Source organism: Notothenia rossii (genome assembly GCF_949606895.1).
Source record: "Notothenia rossii genome assembly, chromosome: 5".
Lineage (NCBI taxonomy): Eukaryota > Metazoa > Chordata > Actinopteri > Perciformes > Nototheniidae > Notothenia > Notothenia rossii.
The window spans coordinates 13,738,989-13,758,551 of record NC_136903.1 but is presented as its reverse complement, the minus strand read 5'-3'; the positions used below and the strand labels follow the sequence as shown (position 1 = coordinate 13,758,551).

At 40.7% G+C, this 19,563-nt stretch overlaps 2 protein-coding genes across 2 annotated transcripts in view; one reads left to right on the top strand and one right to left on the bottom strand.

Moving 5' to 3' along the window:
* LOC307040870 (alpha-2-macroglobulin-like) overlaps positions 1–1,929 on the top strand; it is a 28,711-nt gene extending 26,782 nt beyond the window's left edge. The window contains exons 32-36 of the mRNA XM_079684069.1: positions 15–105; positions 252–320; positions 463–568; positions 1,239–1,278; positions 1,422–1,929. Coding sequence (XP_079540195.1) covers positions 15–105; positions 252–320; positions 463–568; positions 1,239–1,278; positions 1,422–1,425 — 310 coding nt within the window. The 3' untranslated portion in view covers positions 1,426–1,929. The remainder of the gene's footprint in view (positions 1–14; positions 106–251; positions 321–462; positions 569–1,238; positions 1,279–1,421) is intronic.
* Positions 1,930–12,769: 10,840 nt separating this feature from the next.
* LOC307038676 (tripartite motif-containing protein 14) lies at positions 12,770–19,434 on the bottom strand. The gene is made up of 7 exons (XM_079680275.1): positions 19,083–19,434; positions 17,074–18,029; positions 16,854–16,949; positions 15,711–15,959; positions 14,537–14,559; positions 13,827–13,981; positions 12,770–13,678 (listed from the first exon to the last, which is right to left on the bottom strand). The coding sequence occupies exons 1-7, from the start codon at positions 19,324–19,326 to the stop codon at positions 13,134–13,136; spliced, it is 2,268 nt and encodes a 755-aa protein (XP_079536401.1). The 5' UTR covers positions 19,327–19,434; the 3' UTR covers positions 12,770–13,133.
* Positions 19,435–19,563: the final 129 nt, after the last annotated feature.

Here is a 19,563-nt window from a genome sequence, read left to right as displayed (position 1 = left end):
GGGTGTGTGTGTAGGTACCAGGGCAGGAGAGAGGAAACCAACATGGTGATCATCAACATCAAGCTGCTGTCTGGATACATTCTGGATAAGAGCTCCCTGGAGCTGGTCAGTTCTTCCACTGAATAGCACGTGTTTAGATACTTTAATACACATGTAGTCTGTGCAGTACTAGACTGTAGCAAATTCATACTACATAATATATTTGTATATTGGTGTATACTGATGGCTGTGTGTTCTGTGCTTATTTTTAGCTGAAGAGGGACCGCTCAGTGAAGCGTGTGGATCTGGACGAAGGATACATCAACATCTACTTAGACGGGGTAGGAAGCACCAACTGTGTGCCTCAGATATGCATGAATTAATCCTTTATTTTGTATCATTTATTGAAACCATTACGACCTGTGTGCAGAGCTTGTGATAAAGTAAATAGTAAAGTATGAGTTTGTTCTTTTGTGGTTGCAGCTGAAAAAGGATGAGACGCTGATATACAGTGTGACACTGGAGGAGGATGTTCCTGTCAAGAATCTGAAACCAGCTGTGGTCAAAGTCTACGATTACTACCAGACAAGTAAGAGCTTCATAGTTACTTAGTTTGTAATGTATGTGATGCTCAGTTTCTTTAAGTTAACTAAATGTACGGAAGCCCTGAGAGGCAACATTTATTATTTATTATTTTTTCCCCTTGTGATCCATTTTATAATTTGGATTTATATTGTCTTCTCGCCTGTCTTTATGAGTCAAGAACACTTTATAGAAAAGGTATGCTAAGAAAATCTTTCAAAGATAAATAATATTAAAATGTTGTCATTTGTGAAAAAGAGGTGGACATTAGTTTTGCCAGGACGATTTTTCTTCTTTTTCGATCCATAAACAGATCTTTTAACTAAAAGCACTCGTGTTTTCTTTAACCTGAGTTTTTTTTCCAAGAACTCTAAAAACAGGGAGCATATACCTGAAAGGAAACATGTCTGATTCATATGGTTCACTTCCTGCCTCTTGAGCCCAAAATAAGAATAACAAATTTTAATTTCATCTGGTAAGACTTCTGTCACAGTTAAATAAGAAATAGGAACGTAAAACATTTTCCTAGCAAAGGTTTTCCTAAGTCATAAAAAAAAGCAAAGGGAAAACAAATTAAACATTGTATTACTAACTTCTCATGGCTTCCATACAACGACACAGTATTTCCTCCCTCGTATTACTCACCCTGTTTCTGATGCTTGTGTTGATATTTGCAGGTGATGAGGCGGTCACTGAGTACAGCTCCCCCTGTGCAGAGTAAGTAACATTGTTAAGATCTGTGATGACTTCATTCTTACTGTTGTGCCAAGTGGAATTCAAAACTAGGGTTTCTGTAAGTGTCGTATTGAAACGGTAAATGTGTAGTCCACAGGGAAATAACACAAGGTTTTCTCTTCCAGGTGACGTCATCAACGAGCTGTAACTCACTTGGCAGAATCAATGCGTCGGAGAAAGAAACTTCTAGATGTTCATTTTTTTTCTTCATTTGTTTTTACTCCTTTTAACTGTTTTAGCTTTGTTATATTGAGTCAATTCCACCTTTTTAGGAACAAAAATGATAATAATAAATGTAATTTCCAAGCGCCTTTTCAGGTGCTCGAAGACGCTTTACAGTGGTGATAAAACGAGATGTAATACAATAAAAAATTATTAAAACAACCACACATATTATAATAGAATAAAAACAATATTAAAACAGAAACACAACATCATTCACAAATTAGAAGCCAGTCTGAAGAGGTGTGTTTTGGTCAGTGTTTTGAAGGTGGGGGGGTCGATGCAGTCATGTGTTGTGGAAGGGAGTTCCGGAGGGTGGGGGCAGCGATGGAGAAGGCTCTGTACCCCCAGGTTCGGAGCTTGGTTCGTGTGGGGATAGAAAGAAGGTTCGCTTCTGATGAATGAAGGCTGCAGGAAGGGGTGTGGTGGTGGATCAGGTCGGTGAGGTAGGGGGAGGGGGGGGCCTGGTCGTTGAGAACTTTGTGTATTAGCAGAAGGATTTTGTAGTGTATTCGTTGACGGACAGGGAGCCAGTGCAGGTTTTGATAGAACGGGAGTGATGTGGTCTCTGGAGCGGGTGTGGGTGAGGAGGCGGGCAGCGCAGTTCTGGATATATTGCAGTTTATTTAGAATGTTGGATGATGAGCCATACAGGATGCTGTTACAGTAGTCCAGTCTTGAAGTGATGAATGTGTGGTCGATGAGGGTTTCAGCAGCCGGGAAGGAGAGTGAGGGGCGGAGGATCGAAGAAGGCAGTCCTGGTGATGTGGTTTATGTGTTTATCGAATTTGAGCTGGCTGTCAAAAATTACTCCAAGGTTGCGAATATGAGTAGAGGGGGTTAGTGTGGCGTTATCAAGGGTGATGTTGAAGTTCTGGGTGGTGTTGGTGCGGGATGTGGGTCCGATTAGGATAATATCTGATTTGTTGCTGTTCAGTTGAAGGTAGTTTGTTTGCATTCAGGATTTAATTTCTGAGAGTGTTCTGTGTTATGTGTTCTGTGTGTTCTGCTGTACCAGTAAATAAAAAAAGATAGATTATTGGTACATCACTAACATACAATTTGCAATGTAACTGATCAACAATAAAATTTCTAAAATGACAAAAACAAGTACAAATTGTCTTTTTCATACAACACCGTTTCATTTCAATAATAATATTATTTTTTTCATTCAGGCATCCTCTTTACAGTATATTGAGTTTCCTTTCTTCTCGACATAGATTACAACAGTAATGTATATACCAGCTACTATCAACAGACATGATTTAACAGCCTTGCCAGAGTTGAATAGTTTGGTTTGCACATTACAGTTTTTCTCAATTGCTAAACCCACTATTTAGAATCAAAATTCATTTCTTCAAAACAAGAACATAGCCATCTAAACAGAAACACACTTGCCATAACTCTGAATATCTTTTGCAAAATGCACTAACATGACCAAAACTGAAAATACTGGTCACAAAAAAGAATAAGTCGATCGAAACAGAACAAATTGTCCTCTAATGAGACAAATGTGTTTTCATAACTGAAACTCCGGTCACCATAATAACACATTCTACCATAACAATATACATTTCTTGCAAAGTGCTCTAAGGCACTCAAAACTAACAAAAACAAACATTTGTCAGCTCATTAGAAGACTATTTGAACAGTCATTACTAAGTGGCACACTAAATACTGACTACAATCATCAATACACAAACCTCAAGCTATCGATATTGGAAACTGAACGGAAAACTGACAAGTTGGGAGAAACAAACTTACATATAGGAAAAACAGTGTGTTACTGTAACTATGTCCTTGTTTTTATGTCTCATTTTCAGTAGAGCACCGTAACAGAAACAAAAGATGAATAGCAATACACTGGAAAAAAAATAACATGGGTAAATGATGTAAATCAGCAGTAAAGCAGAGAATGAGATCTATATAGCTTTACTGATCTGCTCTTTGCCGTCTGTCTCGCCACATAGCCTCATCTACGTCACAGCGTATGTCTTCCCTTGCAAGGCAGCGTGGGAAATATCTCCTTGCGTGTCGACACCACCCTTGACAAACATCTTACTGAAGTGAGGGAGGTCTTTTATAGGATTCTCACTAATTACAATTACTATAGGAAATTCATTGATGTCAGCTGTGAGCAATTCATTTACATGGAAGTGAAGTACTCAATTCACCCCAATACAAAAAAGAACATTTCTCAATGTGCAAAAAGGAAAAGACCACAATTACTGACTGTAAAAATGTTGTATCAGCTATAGCTAATCCTCCCCATATGAACATCTCAAAGAGCTATGCAAGTCATATCAACACTATTATAGCTTTACCGGCACCATTTAAAAACATATTTTAAGTACAGTCATGCAAATTCTATCATGTAAATGTTTTCAATGTAACATCATTACTGTAAGGCAGTGGTGTCCAAACTTTTTTCACCGAGGGCCTCATACAGAAAAATATATGAAGGGCTGGGCCACTCACTAGAGGTATATCGCCTCATAAGTTCAGGTATAAGTTAGCAAAATCAACCAAATGTAGGTAAATGATGCTTGTGAGTGTTGGCAGCTCATCCCTTAAAACAGAAGCTCAGATTCATTATAATAAAGAGAAATAGAAAGGGTGTATTTGAAGCTTGTAAATAAGTTATTGGGCTTTTGTCTTATCAACTAAGATATGTTAGAATATGTTTCCATCTTTAATTGACTGAATTTATTTGAGAAGTGGTCTTATTACCACGTGAATACTGCTGTGTAATGTATTCTTACATGTACACTTAAGAAGTGCAATATAAGACAAGCACGAGTTTCATTTGTGGGCCGTATTGCATTATACTTTTTGAATTTGCTGAGGGCCGATTCAAAATGGTCCGCGGGCCGCATTTGGCCCCCGAGCCGTAGTTTGGACACCCCTGCTGTAAGGTATACAGTACATTCCATGGAGTTACCTTTTTCAATGGGGTGATTGACTGATAACAAGTGTTAATATTTTGCACATCAAGTGTCAATTAGTGTAGCTATGGTCTAAGTTTATGAGGAAGTGTTATCCACTGTGAGAAGATTATTTTTGTTTTGTAGACATGAGTTACACAAAAGATTTTTGATCTTTGTGTAGAGAATTGTAACTTCAGTTAGAGAATTGTGTGATCTGTTTTGCAAAACACTGCTTAGCATCTGCATTTTGTGTGATATCAATGATAAATGGTATACTGTTGTAGAGAAATGTTTTTCTGTTTCGATGGCTGTGCTGTTGGTTTGATGAAAGGAATTTTGATTCTAAATAGTGGGTTTAGCGATTGAGAAAAACTGTAACTGTGCAGTGTTTACGGAAGCCTAGAGGCAACTTCTTTTCAGAATTTCTTTGAATTATAAACACCGGAGAGAAAAAATCGTTTGTAAAAAAAATGGATCACATATTTGTTCTCACTTATATCTCGGGGCTTCCGTAGAAGGGGAAGTCAAGGCAAGGGGACAGAATATATTAAGGTATTTTAACTAGTCTTCTTTTAAAATAGTAAACGTGTAACATCTCAGGCACCACAACCATAAATTGTCGTTACTGTACCGACACATGAAACTAAACGCGAGTTCCACATGCTCTGAAAATCACCGTTTGTCATCTGCTTCTACAAAACAAACGGCATACGGAATCCGTTTACTACAAACCTTCTATAGATTCACAACGTGATGATCAACACTTTCAAAGCTGAAGATATTTTTTGTATCCGCTCTCATGCATGCAAGCCTCCACTCAGTGAGGATTCAAAGCTAAAGTAAAAATAAGCCCAAGTAAGTCAGCCAAGTCAGCCACATAGCTGCACCTGCAAGGTGAATACAGCTGGTAAAAGAAAAAGTGTTTTGAATGCATACATTAACAGGTTTATGATATCACTGCCCCGTCTAAGACACGAGTGGATCTGACTTTAATTAAATTTGTCTCGAGTGTTTTGTCAACTTAATGTGTTGCTTAAAATAATACTTATGCATACAGTGACACTGTGAGTGTTGCACGGCCAGATACGGCTCAGCTGACTCAGATAAGGAAATATATGATACATTATGATGTGATATGCCGCGGACTGTACTTAATGTTACTCTGATCCGGTTACTTATGTTGTGGCAGATATTTAAGTAAGCTTTCTTAACGCTAATGTTATAATAGTCAGATTGCTCTGAAGATGGGAGGTGATATTCTATTAATGTTCACGTTCACACAGTTGGTGATTTTTGCCGGCCGTCTTTCCTGCAACGGCAGCTTTTCTGTATTTCCTTTCTCCTGTAATATGACTTGATCGCTTTAAACTCCGCACACTGAGCTCTGATTGGTCAGCAGGCAGTGCTTTCACTGAGTTGAGCTCTTGCCTGCAACCTAACTTGGGGGGTATACTACGAAGCAGGATTTTCGTTTAGCAAGATAACTTCTGGGATTTCCGGTACTACGAAGCTGGTTTACTTTTTAGCGGGCTAGATCTCCATGGTGACTTACCCTGGAACCTAGTCTGTGCTCCGAAGCAGGATATGTTCCAGGATAAGAGATCAACTGTGCGGAGTTCTTCTTCTTCTTTGCTTTAATGGCGAATCCCTTCCACTTGGAGCATATCGCCACTATACTATTGATTTATTTAATGTATAAACTGCCCATATTGTAAGCCTGCACATTCATTTTATTTTTTCATTGAATGTAACCGTTTCAATAAGGATACATCTATTACAGGTTGAGGTAGAAACCATGGTGGAACAGCTGATAACAACAGTGTGCAGAGTTTAAAGCGATCAAGTCATATTACAGGATAAAGGAAATACAGTTTAAAACTGCCGTTGCAGTTCAAATCACCGTCTGTGTGAACGTGAAAATGAATAGAATATCACCTCCCATCTTCAGAGCAATCTGACTATTAAAACATAGAAAGCTTACTTAAATATCTGCCACAACATAAGTAACCGGATCAAAGTAACATTACGTAGCCTACAGTCCGCGGCACTGTGAGTGCAGACGTCGATGTGTCCCATTATCATTCATATCATATCACATCATAATGTAGCCTATCATATGTCCTTATCTGAGTCAGCTTATTGAGCCGTATCTGGCCGTGCAACGCTTACAGTGTCACATACTGTAGGCAGAAGTATTATTTTAAGCAACACATTAAGTTGACGAAACACTCGAGTATTAGGCCTATGTAATTCAAGTCAGATCCACTCGTGTCTTACGGGGGGCAGTGATATCATAAACCTGTTAATGTACGCATTCAAACACTTTTTCTTTTACCAGCTGTATTTACCTTGCGGTAAAGGGTTAGGGTTACAGCTATCTGGCTTTTATCCTGGATAAAGTGTTTAAGTCATGGATGTTTAAAGTTTAACTTCTTCATATTTGACTAATATTATAGTTGACTTTACATTCAGGACATAGCCGTGGGAACATGTTTCAAATGGGGGGTGCTGTGGGGATGACACCAGGGCCGGTTTTGACCAATTTGCTGCCCTAGGCAAGATTTTAGCTGGCAATGAAAAACCTCTACAAAAGACCACTACACTACAAATAGAGAAACGTATTGATATGGTGGACAGCTTTTATAAAAAGGCTTCAAATGTATTTAGTATTGCATGAACATGTTTTATTTGGGGGGTGGACTTTACATCCTCTTGGGGGGTCCGGGGGTGCCCCCCCAGGAAGATTTGTTTTAACATTTTAAGTAAAATGCTTCAATCTGGTGCACTTTGAGCGCCCAATTACTAGAGACTGATCTTGGGGGTCCAACTCTAAAACACCCATATGAAAAAGATCGGTTTGCATTTTAATAATCAAATAAGTATGTGAACATAACCGATAACCTACCATAGCATACCAATAACAAATAAATGTAGGCTAACTTGTTTTATTTTTGTGGTTCATTTATATCTTATTTTACCACTTAACATTTATTTATTTATTTATGCACACTTAGACTAAAGTGAACTATCTAAACACTCAGAGTCCTTTACCTCACTGAGCCTCTCAATCTGACAGGAGAGCTCTCCCTCCACATTATTGTAGAAAAAGCTTCTTATATCCGTTAGCGCAGCAGAAGCTAACAACATTCCCCGCCGGCACCGGTGCACCCCCTCTCTCTCTCTCTCTCTCTCTCTCTCTCTCTCTCTCTCTCTCTCTCTCTCTCTCTCTCTCTCTCTCACGCTGGCTGTGAGCTGCGGGCGCCTGATAAGCCAACATCCCCCACTTTCATCACTTACAGCGCCCATCGTACGGGGCAAATGGAAAATGTAACCGGGGTGAAAAGGGTGATATCTTTACTTAATTGTGAATGTTGTTACATCAAGACTGAAAATTCATTTTTTTTAAATTATATTTGTATTTAATCTTGTGGAAGTGCAGATCCCCTGTCCTCCACCAGGGGGTGCTGCAGCACCGTCAGCACCCCTACTTCCCACGGCCCTGATTCAGGAAGTATGACGCTGCGCTGTCAGTACGCTTCTCCATGTTTGTGATTGGTCGAATGCTCCAGATACCACCCCTTTTATGTGAACGCGAACCTAACTAGATAGGACACGGCTGGCTTGAGCGAACGAGTTGATAGCCAGTGTTGTAGGGCAGTTTAGCGAGAGCGGGTTGGTTTTGGATTAAGTCAACCGGATAACTCAAAACATATCCAGGATATGTTGAACTAGATTCGTAGTATAACCGGTATACTACGAAGCAGGATTTTTGTTTAGCAAGATAACTTCTGGGATTTCCGGTACTACGGCCCAATCCCAAACCACTCCCTCGACCCTACCCCTCTGTATGGAAAGCCAAAGGTGCCATAATACGCCCGTTTTTTCGCACCAACTTACGGGCCTCCCCGTATGTTCGCCCGTTTTTTCGCAACAATTTACGGGGAGGCCCGTAAGTTGGTGCGAAAAAACGGTGAACAGTGAGGTAAAGGCACATCTTTATATGATCATTATATAAAAAAAACAAGAGAATAAAGTAAACAGGTATAAAATACTATATGACAGTAAAAAAAAGTTGTTATTAATAAAATCAAGAATACAGTTTAAAAGGGGAGTGATTTGTAAAATATCCATAAAGAAAAAGAAATCTGCTTACAGTTCTGTTTCATATGGGTGTTGAGAGATGTATCCATAGATCTCTTAATGTTGCTCTCAAAGTGCACCAGATTGATGCTTTTAACTTCAACATTTAAAAAAATATCTTCCCGGGGGAGCATCCGACTATCACAAGTAGAATCATAATGACAAATACGCCGGTAAAATGTGCCTGTAGAAAACGGTTTATGCCACAATAGGATAGCAATAGCAAGTAGTCAGTTTACCTTCGGTTGCTATGCTGACATCACCCATTTTATACCAGAGACACTTTCATAACAGCGTTGTGATGCCAAACAGCGTCAATTCAGACTAACGGCCCGTCCACACAGCGGCATGCGTTGACACTTGGCGGTGGGCGTATCTGAAGCTTGGGGATTTTTTGCGACCAACACGACCAACAACAACATCACATGAATCTCCCGCCCCCGTAATACAAAGCAATAGCAATGTTAAAACGAAGTAAACTGGATATAAAATCCCCAAACAGGCGAAAACCTACCAGTTTCACCCACTGTCTCTGCCACCTCCCTCCATGCCTGGCTCCTCCGGTTTGTATCCCGGTAGATGAACAGAGACTGATCATACAGCACCGGGTGATTCACTACCGCTATAATGAATTTTTCCTCCATTTTTTGGAATATGAGGAAAATGACCTGTGTAGTCTCTCCCAGCATACACGCGGTTTGATTGGCTAGCGCTTGTACTGGCAGATTTGCATAAACGGGATTTCATTGGCTGACGCTTCTGCCGAGGTGCCAAAAGTTGAACATTGCTCCGCTTTTGAAGCGAGCAACGCCAGCAACGCGTCGCTTCCCAAAATGCAGTTCGGCAAAAAGTGACATCACCCCATTCAAATTGAATGGTGAAGCGTCAATTTACGCCGCTGTGTGGATGGGCCGTGACACACATTCACTTAAGGGGAACTGGGGATATGTATCAGCTGCTTGTGTGACAGTCAGACAGTGAATACTTTAGAGAGGCCGCTCTAAAGTATTAGCTAACCCGGAGCTAACGGGAGAATAAACTCCAGAGGACGAGCAGCACTGCAGCGGTCGGTAAATGCCGCTGAAACACATTAATAAACAATGAACCACGGCACTCTGGAGAAAAGTATAAGCTTGGAGAAGTCGTTATTTTATTTAATCTGACTTTGTATGATTAAAAGCAACACGATCATCGACCCGACGCAGTCCCCTGTTGTTGTTGTTGTTGTTGTTGTTGTTGTTGTTGTTGTTGTTGTTGTGAGCGCCGTTGGGGAGCAAATCAGCGATGTAAACAGTGACGTCATGACGCAGCAGCAGCTGCACCAGTCGGGCTCTGGGCGGTGTGAACAGAGCGGGAGCAGAAAAGGGAAACCGGAGCTTAATCAGAAAAGCTCTTGCTCTGAGCTAGAAAGGGAAAAGCGCTAATGTGAAAGCCGCATCAGTGAGCTCTCACACACACACATATCATGCGCATTGGTACATACACTATTCCGTTGTATTGGCTTTGATGCAATATTTCTTTGTGCACGGAGAAAACAATGACAGTGTCATATATGAGAAGCACCTTAGACAGACCATGGAGAAATGCTGTGACCCTGCTGAAGGGGAGCCAGGGCAGGAGGCTTAACATGTTGATGTAAAACATTTGTGTTGTACTCCTGTTTTCACTTTAGAGCCCTTTTAGAACTTATAGGGTTATCATTTCAGCGCCCCACTCTCCATTGCTGTTTATGTTGAAAATAAAACTAAACTTTTCATAACCACAATATTTTTAACTGATTTAAATGCGGAAACTGGGGTTATTCATCAGAATTTCGTATGACTTGACTTGACTTGCTTGACCTGAGCAATGACTTGACTTGACTTGCTTGACTCTCACCACAGTGACTTGGGACTTGCTTGAGACTTGTAGGTTAAGACTTGAGACTTGCTCATGAGTTGCACATGTATGACTTACTCCCACCTCTGCTATTCAACCACTACTTGTTGAGGGACTATGAATTACTTAAATGGCTGGTAAATGCTTAAGTTGAACCATGCTTGGTGTTCTAAATGCTGGTTAATGTATAAGTATTTTGGGTGATGAAGCGTCATCTCTTGATATAAAATGATTTAAAGTTGTTACTTTGCAACCATTAGTGAACAGTTCATGTATCCAGATGATCAGAAGAGGTTTTGAAGACTCCTTTAGTACAGCTTTAAGTATTGAACTAAGAAAGTTGGGTGATTATTTTCCAGATATGTGACACTCTGTGACTTAAAGGCAATAATAATGAGAGGGAAATAATGGGGCTATTAAGACATCTGATTTCATCTTGGTTGACTATAAATGTAACATTTTATATGCTGAGTGACTCAAATAAGTCTTTGAAAGAGTGTCCAGCAATTAGTGTTGCACCGCTCCTATACTCAATACTGTGGGCAATCCCCACAGGAGCAATTTGGGGTGAAGTGTCTTGCCCAGGGGCACAACGACATGCTGACTGCAGTGGGGTTTCAACCTGATCCGAACACCAACGCACTAGTCCACTACGCCACAGCCTCCCTATGCTATTACCTTAGCAAGAGACAGAAAAAGAGGCTTCAGTGTTCAGAGGCCTTCATCAAACGGCAGCATATTAGTAAGAGTGAAGTTGAAAATGCTTTAACAATCCAACACATTTGACCTTTAACGAGATAGAAAAAGCTCAAACTTGAAAAGGACTGACATTATGTGGCATTAACTGAATGGCTTTCTGTTTGACTGCTGTTGATTTATGCCAGTCCACTTTCCATCCTGACAATGAGTGGTAAACGAATGTAGTCTAAAGGAGAGTGCTGCAAATGACTCCTACTCTGACTCATTTACTGTACTGTTAAGAGAAAGGAATTTTCTTTGCATGAACAAATTACTTTTTTGTAAAAATAAAAAGTCTCAATAGTTTGATGAGTCCAGATTCTTTTCATAAAGTATCAGTTTAAAAAGCAAAACACCTTCTTATTTTACCTAGCTTCCCAATCTTGAGTTGTATGTTTTATTTTTTACTTGAGAACATCAATGAAAATAAAAAATATGTCTCAACAAATATGTTACCGTCACAGTAAAAGGCCATGTCCTCCTTATCAATGTAAATCTCCTTGCCACAGAAAAATGTATTAAGGGTTTTATTCTTTCATATCCTTCTGAGACACTTACCTATTTCACCTCAGCACCCATTAGTAGGTTTGGATATGATATTATGCAAGGACATTTTGACAATTACACATTATTGCTGTCCCATTGGCTGCCTAGTCATCCAGAGCTCTAAATACTGTATAGTATTGGTCATTTAAATACAATAACTATCTGTCACAGATATATACCCACATGCATGCTATAAGCCCTTGACTCTTTATTTTAATGGTAGTCTGGAAAAGATGGAAGAGCTTGACTGAGTTTTACAGACCGTTGGATTGACAGGGAGAGGAGAATTTAATGATTCCGAGTCCCTCCCTCCCTCTCAGACATGTCTCATATTGTGCCTTCATGCACCAGCTGGCAGGGAAAGAGAGAGAAAACCCACTGAGGATTTTTGACCACCTTTGGATCATGTAACTGTGTGAAATCGTTGCCATGGCTGACTGGTGCACCTGCGTGGATTCAACTCTGAACTGTCAATCTATGCCAAATTAAAGTATGTTAAGAGGAAGCAGACATTTTGGTGAAATTAGTTATTAAACTTTGAAAAGATAATTACAGGTGTTTGATTATACCTTGTCCTACCCCCGAGCTCCAGTTCAATCAGTCCTTTTCAGTTATACTACATTAACTTCTGTCGATCGTGAGTTTTTCCAGCTACTCAGCAAGTTTGTATAAACCTTGATCGAGGGCCAGCGGTCCATGCGCGGCGACTGGCATGCTACTGCTCTAACAATCATCCAGAAGTTTATGTAAACACCACTTTGATCCCTCTGTGACGTCTACCGCACAGACCTTCAGTCGGAATAAATGATCCCCGGAGATTGGAAGGAAGAGATCAATTGAACAACTGAAGCAATATGTGAGACTGTAAAGGAGTTTGAGCCAAAGGCAGTGTTTGTTGTGGGTAAAGTGCTGCGGGGGCAGTGAGAGGTCAAAGTTAGAACACCAACTGTCACCTGTTGGGAGGGAAACACACCACCCACCCCCTCACACACCTGTGATATAAAGACAAGACACAATGCAGGTTTGACTTTGCTTTTAAAACTTTTATTAAAGTAAAAAGGAAAACATTATCGGATCAATGTAACCGTTTCTTTTCTCAAATCTAAAAGCAAAAGCATGAAGATAAAAATCAAGTTATAAAAAAATGCTGCCACAGTTTGGAATATTGTATGTGTTTGGTATAGTGAATGGTATGTAATTCTTCCAGCACTATCATGATATAAATGTATATGAAATCCCATTTGAGGATTTTGCAAAAGATGAGCGTTAAGCAGTGTAGCTTTGATCTCAGAGAGTTGTAAAACAGTGGTTTTCACATATTTTAAAAAGGCACATTGCTATAATGTATTCTGTACATTTTAAGCACAACTGACACTGCAGTGTGGTTTATGACTGGAACAGATCACAGATAGATAGGTGGGTTTTAGACACAGACAAAGCTGGGAAGAGAGGATCAGTAAACCTGTGCTTGTAGGAATACATCAGAGCGAGACTGCCCCCTGGTGTCACATTGAAGAATGATAAAATCCCCTCCTCAAAGTCGAGGAACACTCCCACCCTCTGCAGCCCGTCTGCGTCCAGAGGAACAGCCACCTTGTTGTGCAGAGCTTCCACCTTCCTTCTGTCACAGGCCAGGCACCAGGAGTACGCGTTGAAGCCCAGACGAGAGCTGTCCTTTTGGCCCTTCCTCTCTATCTGAGCCTCACTCAGCCCCACCTTCCAGCGGCCCTCATCCACAGGAACATTCACCTCCCAGTACCAGCGACCCCCCCCCAGGACCGAGGAGGCCAGGACTTGTGGGAAGGAGCTGAAGCGAGCCTCGTGCTCCGTGTAGGCCTGCTGGGCTTCGCTGTATGTCACCCTCTTGTTGTTATCAGACAGCTGCAGCTTGGGGTGGGCTGTTTCTGCATTCAAGATAGGGACGGTGCCATCTGTAAACAGGAAAGGACATTTCAGATAAGAAAATTGAATATGCCACCTTTGGGCCTACAGGATGTATCTAGTCTTTTTGTTTATTTAGATGTGATTCATCAGTGAGTGGAAAGTAAATCTATCAAAAGAAAAAAACACTTGACTTACAGAGCAGTCTGTAGAGGTCTCCGTATTCGCCTGGCACAGTGATGATGACTTCTTCCAGGCGTTTCTCGGTCCACCTCCGCAGGCATGCCAGCCGGGCCTGATCCACTTCCTCTGGAGTCTCTGACTGTCCCACACAGCTCCCCATGTTAGCAGCCCTGTTGAGGAAAAGCAGAGGGGGTTGAGAGCATGAAGATTCAAGACTTTTAAACTTCATTAGGCCTTGATGACCACTCGGAGGCATTGGAACATGATTACATAATTCTAAATTAAAGATCAATTGAAAGAATTAAGAGGACAGCAGCAATTGTAAAGGGCAAATACAAGTCATTTAAAGATGAGTTTAAAAAAAGACACATTTGCAAATGAGCTAAAATCATTCTGTAGTAATATTGGAATAAATGGCTTGTTCATCAACTTATCTACATGTATTGGCACACTTTCATACAGAAACGTAATTATTAAAAAAGGGATTTTCCCTCGCCTTTTTTTAAACCGGCAATGCAGATAGTTTTGTTTTATGTTGCTAAAGATGTAAGAAATACATCTTTAAGACCATTACATATTTACTTGTAATTAAATCTACCCTTTAGGTGTTAAATAACATTTTCAAACAGTTGATCTACTTAAGCTATATTCTTTTGGTAGCACATTTTGACATTATACATTTTCTGTAAATGAAGCCAATGAAAAGTAAGGAGGAAAACACTTACAGGTGGGCTATCTTGCTGTATTCCTGTCATGTGAAAAAGAACAAAAGACATTTCAGTGAGTTGATGTTCATAAGGCAGCATTAGATCTTATATTTAACCAACCAACAAACATGTCTTTCTGCTAACATGCAAAAAAACCTGTATGCATGATGTTCAGTAAAGGAACAGTCAAAATCGAAGGATCGAATGTGTTTTTTTAATGGAGCAGAAATAGAACTAGTCTCTCACTTCAAGTATCTTGGAGTCATAATGGACTCGAACTTGGCTTTTAAGAAACACATTAAGAAAGTATCCAATACCATTGAATTCAACTTGCAACATTTTAAACAAATTAGACCCTTCTTAACTGTCAATGCTGCAAAGTCATACCTCCACTGTATGATTCTATCCCATATTGAATACTGTTTTACAAACTGGTCGTTTGCTTGTGCCACAAACCTGAAACCTATAGAACAGCTGTACAAGAGAGCTATCAAGGTGTTTGACAGAAAGCCATATTCATACCACCACTGTACCATCCTTGAAAAACATAATTTCTTGATTTTTGGCTATTTTAAGTCTTTTAAAAGTATGTGCTTTATTTATAAAATGTTTACATGGAATGGCCCCCCCTCCCTTAGGGGAATTCATCCACAAAAAAAACACTGGACGCTGCACTAGGTCGGAAACCAGAGGAGACTGAAGTCCACTGCAGACGGACCACTTTTGGACAAAATGTCCATTAAAAGGCGGCTCATTCTGGAATAGCCTCCCAACTGAGATACGGAATTGTCCCACTCTCAATAGCTTCAAAGGTCAACTCAATGAATGGTTGAGAAACAACCAGATGTGTAATCAACACTAAATGCACTTTAACACAGGGGTATCTCCTCTTGCACTTTATGCATCTCTTGTATCATCTCTTGCACTTAATATGTCGTTGCTGCTATAGTGTACTGCCATGTGGTAAATACTTGTGTGTGCTGCTCTTGCTCTTTTGCATATCATGTTTTTTGCTATGTTTACAAATGTCATGTTCTTATATGTTCGTATGTCAGGGACTACGGATGGAATGAGCTCAAAGCTAAAATCCGGCATATTTACTCTTGAAGCATTATTTGTCTAAAGTGTTCATTAATGTGCATTGTCCCTATTCAAATAAACGATTAAATGAAATGAAAAACATCCAACTCACCATGATGAAGACCTGGTCCTGAATGCGTTTGTCTCCCTTGGCGTCTGCCAGCTCCTCCAGGCTGTGGAGGCCTTGCTGGATGGACTGCAGGGAGCTCTGGAGGTGACTGAGTTTCTCCTCTAGTCCTCCCAGAACCCTTTTCTCCTCCTTTGCCACACACTGGAGAGCTGACTGCTCCTCTTGCTCCAGCGCCTCTCTGATGGCTCCGTACTGCTGCTCCACCCCTGTTCGAGCCTTGCTTAAAACCACCTGGACACACAATGACAACCTAAGTCAAATAATGAAATTGTTAATTCCTTTATATCTTCTCATTGCAGTTAGATGTCTCGGAAGTCCACTTTTTTGTCTACAATGCAATCAACAGATTTGTTTTCTAAAGTAACTATTTCCTCAAATCAGAACACACTTCAATAATGACCATGAGATCGCAATATATCAGCCTAAAAGTAAATTATGTTAAATGTATACATTTGACTTTCTCTACTTGAACGATAGGGCTGCTCGATTATGGCAAAAATCATAATCTAAATTATTTCGGTCAATAATTGATATCACGATTATTAAAAACGATTATCCATTTACTTTGAAAACATCAATTTATTGGAGGAAAATTTTTTTGAACAGTATGTTTTTAACAGTTGATTACCCTGAACTTTAAGTATAACTCAAATGAAAAACCAATCATAAATTTTTTTTTTTATAATAATAAAAAAATAATCGTTATATTTAGATCACATTGTTTTCGTAATCGTTGCAAGCCATAATCGTAATTGCAATTACTTGAACATTGACAACATTAGAAGGACAGGTGAAAGGAAATCTTGGGCACGGTACACGTGACATGATAGTTTTTTGTAAGGCAACGCATTGTTTCTCTAGCACAATAATATCCTGAAGTATGGGATAAACCAATATTTTCAAATCTGAGTGCATGTTTGAGATTGGAGGGAGGATCTGTGAATTTGCAATATGCGAGATCATGCAACCCGGTTCTAGGTTAGGCTTGTGAGACTCCTGTTGTCTGAGCCCAGCTTTAGAAAGCACACATGATTAAGGGAGACCTTTAGAACTTTAAAGAATTTAAAGAATTTAACTTTCATGCCAACAAAGCCCCTTTGAATTGAATTGAACTAAATATCTTACACTGAAGGTCTCTTTCTTCTGTGTGAGATCGGTCGCAGTGTTCTTCACTTCTTGTTCAGCCTCCTGCAGGTGTTTTATTTCTTCTTTTAGATTTCCCTGTTGCACAGAGATAAAAAATAAAACAACATTTATTGCTATTGCTTTGATGACAACTAACTTAACTTTAACAACATGTACTGCTTACCTACAGTTTATATGGTGTTGTATAGAGACCACTTACCCTGAGCTCTCTCTCTGCCTCCCTGATGCTGATGCAGACGTGGTCACGGTGGGAGCCTATGACCGTACACACCGTGCACACACACACTCCACACTGCCGACAGTATATACGGTTTATCTCCTGATGCTCCTGGCACCTCCAGGGGGAGAAGTCCTCCATGGGGGGAACCAGGGTGTGATTCTGGAAGACAGGGGAGTCCAGGTGGGGACGCAGATGCTCTGAACACATGGAAGCTCCGCACACCAGACAGGTCTTTACAGCGGGCTGGTGCCTCATTTTAGGGCAGTAATGGCAGGGCACAGGGCTGGCATGTTTGCCCTCTGACTCCGGGGAGTACCCAGTACGATATGGGGATACTGGAGCAACAGTAGGAGGTTTGGAGGATATCAGGGGAGGCCTGCTGACATTGTGTACAGGAGACTTACCTGGAGTGGAGACTCCAGGGAAGGAATCTGAGTTGGCAGACAGGGCAGATTTCCTTGGCGATGCATGAATTGTGGCATGTGCGCCTATCTTGGGGGTTGCAATAGCGGGTGCATCACATATATCTACTTCGTTGGAGGTGTCAGAGTCATCCATTATGACGACTTCTTCTGATTTATGTTGGTTCTGCTGGGTTGAGATGTCATCATATCGCACATCACGTGAAAGTACTGAGTTGCTGTCAGAATTGTCACCGGAGGATGCGCCTTTACCATAATCAGACTGTGTGGATTCTGGTTGCACTGCTTTCTTGGATGTCTCCCTACTAGTCGACTGTGCAGGTTTATCTGAGAAGGAAGTGCTGGGAGTCTCTGGGTCGTTGGACCGCTCAAGTGGAGACGCCATAGTTGATCGCTTTGTATCAGGTTGCTCTGATACAGGTGTGCTCGCTTTTCTCTTCCCAAGAAGTCTGCTGGTGAGTGAGGGCCTCCGCAAATTCTCATTTGTAGTTTCTTCAGCAGTTCTCGAAGTGCCTTTTTTAAATAGAATACAAACAAATAAATATTTGTTAGAGGGAGGGTTGACTAAGTATTACTGAACAAAAACATCTGCATGCTGCCTTCTGCCCAGCATAACTCATACTGCCTACTGAGCAGTTCCACTTTATTCAATCTGAGTAGTTATCATCTAACTCAATTTTCTTTTGTTATTCTTTTGTTTGTTACTATGCCGCCTTGTGAGCTCACTTTGTAAAGCTGTCAGTCAAAGTCTACGGTCTGCGATAACTGACTAACATGAAACTGATACATAAGAAACTGTATTTACTGTGGTTAGGTAATGGCATGGCTGGTACAGTACCTGATACACTTAATAAAAGGTCAGTATCAACATGGATACTTATTATGGATTTCGGATTGGTGTAACCTTTAAACTGGTATAACTTGAAATGACTGTCAGTTAAGCATTAGTCATAAGCCGTAGAATACAAATATTTAATTAGAAAGAGGTGAATAAGAAAGAAAAAACATGCCATTTTATGCTAAAAACACAGGAAAACTGAATCAGTCCACACTTTGAGCACCTCAGACATGTTTGTATCAGACCTTAACCCTCACTGTCTATTTGCTAATGAGAACTATAAACTTTAGAGAGATAAGATTTAGCCTCTGACCCCTGAAACAAACACGACATGAAATCACACAGGAGTGAATGCATAAAAAAATAAGCAATTTTAACTTCCTCTTTATTTACAAAACGTTGAGGATGTTGTGGGATTGGCATTTCCGGTAAGGAAGGAGGCTAGAGAAAATAATATATTAGCGTGCCAAATTAATGAATAGTTGTTTAGCTTTTGGCAAGCACTTAAACAAAAAAGCTAATCAAAACTAAAAGTAACGTAGCTAGTCTGTTCAACAGGGACATGCCAGTTTGACTCATCTTACGTTGCCTTACGTTTATGTAACACATGGGAAGGAGACCTCTCACGTTAGCTAAGTTAGCTAGCTTTAACTGCTGCATTCGCTACTTAATTATCCTTTATTCTAACCACACGTTAACAACCATAGTTGCCATAGTTTCAACGGTACCTGCAGTGTTGCGAGGCTGAGCCCATCGGTAGTTGCCGGGCAGCAGTTTGCCATCAAACGGCATAGTCTTGTACACAGTTGTGCACCTCCACTCCGGACAGTGGTACGGTCCAGTCGGGGTTACACTCCACAAGTCTCCGATGCACCGCGGGCAGAAATGGTGGTTACATCTCAGAGTAACGGGTTCCCGGGTCAGCTCGTTGCACAGGGGACACTTCGTCGGGGTGTCCAACGAAGCTCCCATTTTGTTAAGATTGATTTGTAGTTTCTATTTCCGCCTATGTCGAGTTACAGGAGGCGGGACTTCATGTTTGAATCCCGCTCCCCCTCCTGGTAGGAGAAGCGCAGTACCACACGCCCCTCCTTCTCAACCTCAAGATCGCCCCTCCTTCTCAACCTTTGAGACACGTGACGGGACGGCCCCTCCTTCTCAACCTTTGAGGCACGTGACGAGCTTCACTGATGACGATTTGCATCCTGT

What these genes read in the sequence shown, in the direction of transcription:
- LOC307038676 (XM_079680275.1), bottom strand. Translation starts at nt 19,326, where the DNA reads ATGGGAGCTTCGTTGGACACCCCGACGAAGTGTCCCCTGTGCAACGAG. An exon ending in AGGCAGAGAGAGAGCTCAGG is followed by an intron (nt 16,950 to 17,073) that starts GTAAGTGGTCTC and finishes TCTGTGCAACAG; the next exon opens with GGAAATCTAAAAGAAGAAAT. An exon ending in AGAAGAAAGAGACCTTCAGT is followed by an intron (nt 15,960 to 16,853) that starts GTAAGATATTTA and finishes TTGTGTGTCCAG; the next exon opens with GTGGTTTTAAGCAAGGCTCG.